We start from the raw sequence: 2,142 nt of genomic DNA on the forward strand, positions 1-2,142 counted from the left end.
TGCATGGGCGACATGGTGGGACAGGGATGATGGGCTCGTGGCGGGACGAGGATGGGGACAGAGACGGGATGGGGACAGGGATGGTGGCTAGGCTGGCATAGGGATGGGGTTGGGACAGGAGTCATGGTGAGATGGGATGGGATGGAGATGGGACAAGAGTCATGGTGAGATGGGATGGGCACAGGGACGGGATGGGGATGGTGTCTAGGTTGGGATGGGGATGGGACAGAGTTCCTGATGAGACAGGATAGGATGGGGACGGGATGGGATGAGGAGAGAGATGATGGTGAGGGAAGGATGGAGGTCATGGCAGGGCAGGGATGGGGATAGGGACAGATGGGGACACGGAGAAGGATAGGAATAGAYGGGGATAGGGACAAGGATGGGATGGGGACCGACGGGGATGCGGAGCGGCGGGAGAGGCGCGTGGGCTGGGGCCGGTGCCGCGGCCGCCCGTGACGCGCGGCGCCGCAGAGCTACGTGCAGGACGTGCTGCGCACGCAGCTGGCGGCCGAGGTGCAGCGCGTGCTCTGCGACTGYGCGGGCCACATGTACGTGTGCGGGGACGTCACCATGGCCACCGAGGTGCTGCAGACCGTGCAGCACATCCTGGTGCAGCGCGGCGGCATGACGCTGCGCCAGGCCGGCGACTTCATCAGCGAGCTGCGGGTAAGGGCCGCGCTGCACTGCACCGCGCAGTGCCGTGCAGCACCGCGTTGCACCACAGTGCACCGCGCAGCTCCATGCAGTGTTGGGCTGCACCGTGCAGCACCGCACTGCATTGCACTGCATTGCAGTGCACCATGCAGTGCTGCGCTGCACCTTGCTGCACCGTGCTGCATTGCACTACACCTCACAGCACCACGCTGCAGTGCACTGCACCATGCAGTGCTGAATCGCACTGCACCATGCAGCACTACAATGCACTGTGCAGCGCTACATTGCATTCCACCTCGCAGCACTGCACTGCATTGCGCTGCACCGTGCTGCATTGCGCTGCACCACGCAGCACCGTGCTGCATTGCGCTGCACCGTGCTGCACCATGCTGCATTGCGCTGCACCACGCAGCACCGTGCTGCATTGCGCTGCACCACGCAGCACTGCACTGCACGGTGCAGCGCCCCGTCCTCACCGCGCTGTGCCATGCTGCGCAGGACAAGAACCGCTACCACGAGGACCTGTTCGGGCTGACGTTCCGCACGCAGGAGGTGGCCTTCCGCATCCGCAGCCAGTCCTTCTCGCAGCTGGAGCGCCGCCAGCCCGGCCCGGCGCCCTAGCGCGGCCCGGCCCAACTAAAGCTCTAGTTTTGATAACCCGCCCCCTGCTCTGCGCCTGGACGGGACGGGGGCACCGCTGTCCCCATGCGGGGGGGSCGGGGGGACCGTCCCCAGGAGCGCGTGGCACGGAGCCGGCACCGGCACCACGACCCGGGTCCTGATGGCAGCGGCTTTGGTACTGCCCTCGGTACCGCCCTCAGCACTGAGCTCGGCATCTCCCTCGGTACCACTCGGCACCGCGCTCGGGACCCTGTCCCTGTCCCCCCGTGCACCCGGAGGGGTCACAGTGGCCGCTCGAGCACTCTGTAAACGTTTATTGCCGCGCGGGGCGGTGGGGCCGGCACCCGCGCCCACAGCACCGCGTCCTGCACCAACATAGCACCTGGTGGCCGGTCCCGGTCCCGGCTGCACCGCCCGCGGCCGCTGCCCCACGCGCCCCACGCGCCGGGTCCCGCGGGGCGCAGGGCGAGGGGTCCCGGTGCCCAGGGTCCAGCACCGTCCCGGCCGCAGCCGGGGCGCTCACCGAGCGCGGGGCAGCTACTGCGGCCGCTCCTGCTGCGGCTCCTGCTCCGCTCCGTCCTCATCCTCATCCTCGTCCTCGTGCTGCTCGGCCCAGCCGCCCAGCGGCAGCTCCCGCTGCGGGGCCTGCGAGGCCCTGGCGGCCGAGCCTGGGGACGGGCACAGGGGTCAGCGCCGCGCCGCTCGGCCCCGCGGCCCCCTGCCCGGCCACTCACCGGCCGGCACCGCGGGGCCCTTGGGGACCTCGGGGGCGACCCACGTGGCAGCGTGCGGCCCGGCGCCCTGCTGCTGCTCCTGCTGCTGCTGCTGGTGGAGCTGCGGGGACAGAGCCGTGAGCCCCTGGTG

The 2,142-nt window shown here is 69.6% G+C and overlaps 2 protein-coding genes across 2 annotated transcripts in view; one reads left to right on the forward strand and one right to left on the reverse strand.

The window, feature by feature from the left end:
• Positions 1–474: 474 nt before the first annotated feature.
• Positions 475–1,278, forward strand: LOC112959108 (nitric oxide synthase, endothelial-like; the record flags this gene model as incomplete). The annotated part of the gene is made up of 2 exons (XM_026053061.1): positions 475–669; positions 1,156–1,278. Coding segments are annotated over 2 exons (318 nt in total), but the record flags the coding sequence as incomplete, so codon positions are not given.
• A 530-nt stretch (positions 1,279–1,808) lies between these two features.
• LOC112959109 (autophagy-related protein 9A-like) overlaps positions 1,809–2,142 on the reverse strand; it is a 7,326-nt gene continuing 6,992 nt past the window's right edge. Inside the window, exons 10-11 of the mRNA XM_026053062.1 lie at positions 2,013–2,112; positions 1,809–1,946 (exon numbers count right to left, since the gene is read on the reverse strand). Coding sequence (XP_025908847.1) covers positions 1,816–1,946; positions 2,013–2,112 — 231 coding nt within the window. The 3' untranslated portion in view covers positions 1,809–1,815. The remainder of the gene's footprint in view (positions 1,947–2,012; positions 2,113–2,142) is intronic.

Source organism: Nothoprocta perdicaria, unplaced genomic scaffold, assembly GCF_003342845.1.
Source record: "Nothoprocta perdicaria isolate Ctin4 unplaced genomic scaffold, notPer1 scaffold_967, whole genome shotgun sequence".
In the NCBI taxonomy this organism is placed as follows: domain Eukaryota; kingdom Metazoa; phylum Chordata; class Aves; order Tinamiformes; family Tinamidae; genus Nothoprocta; species Nothoprocta perdicaria.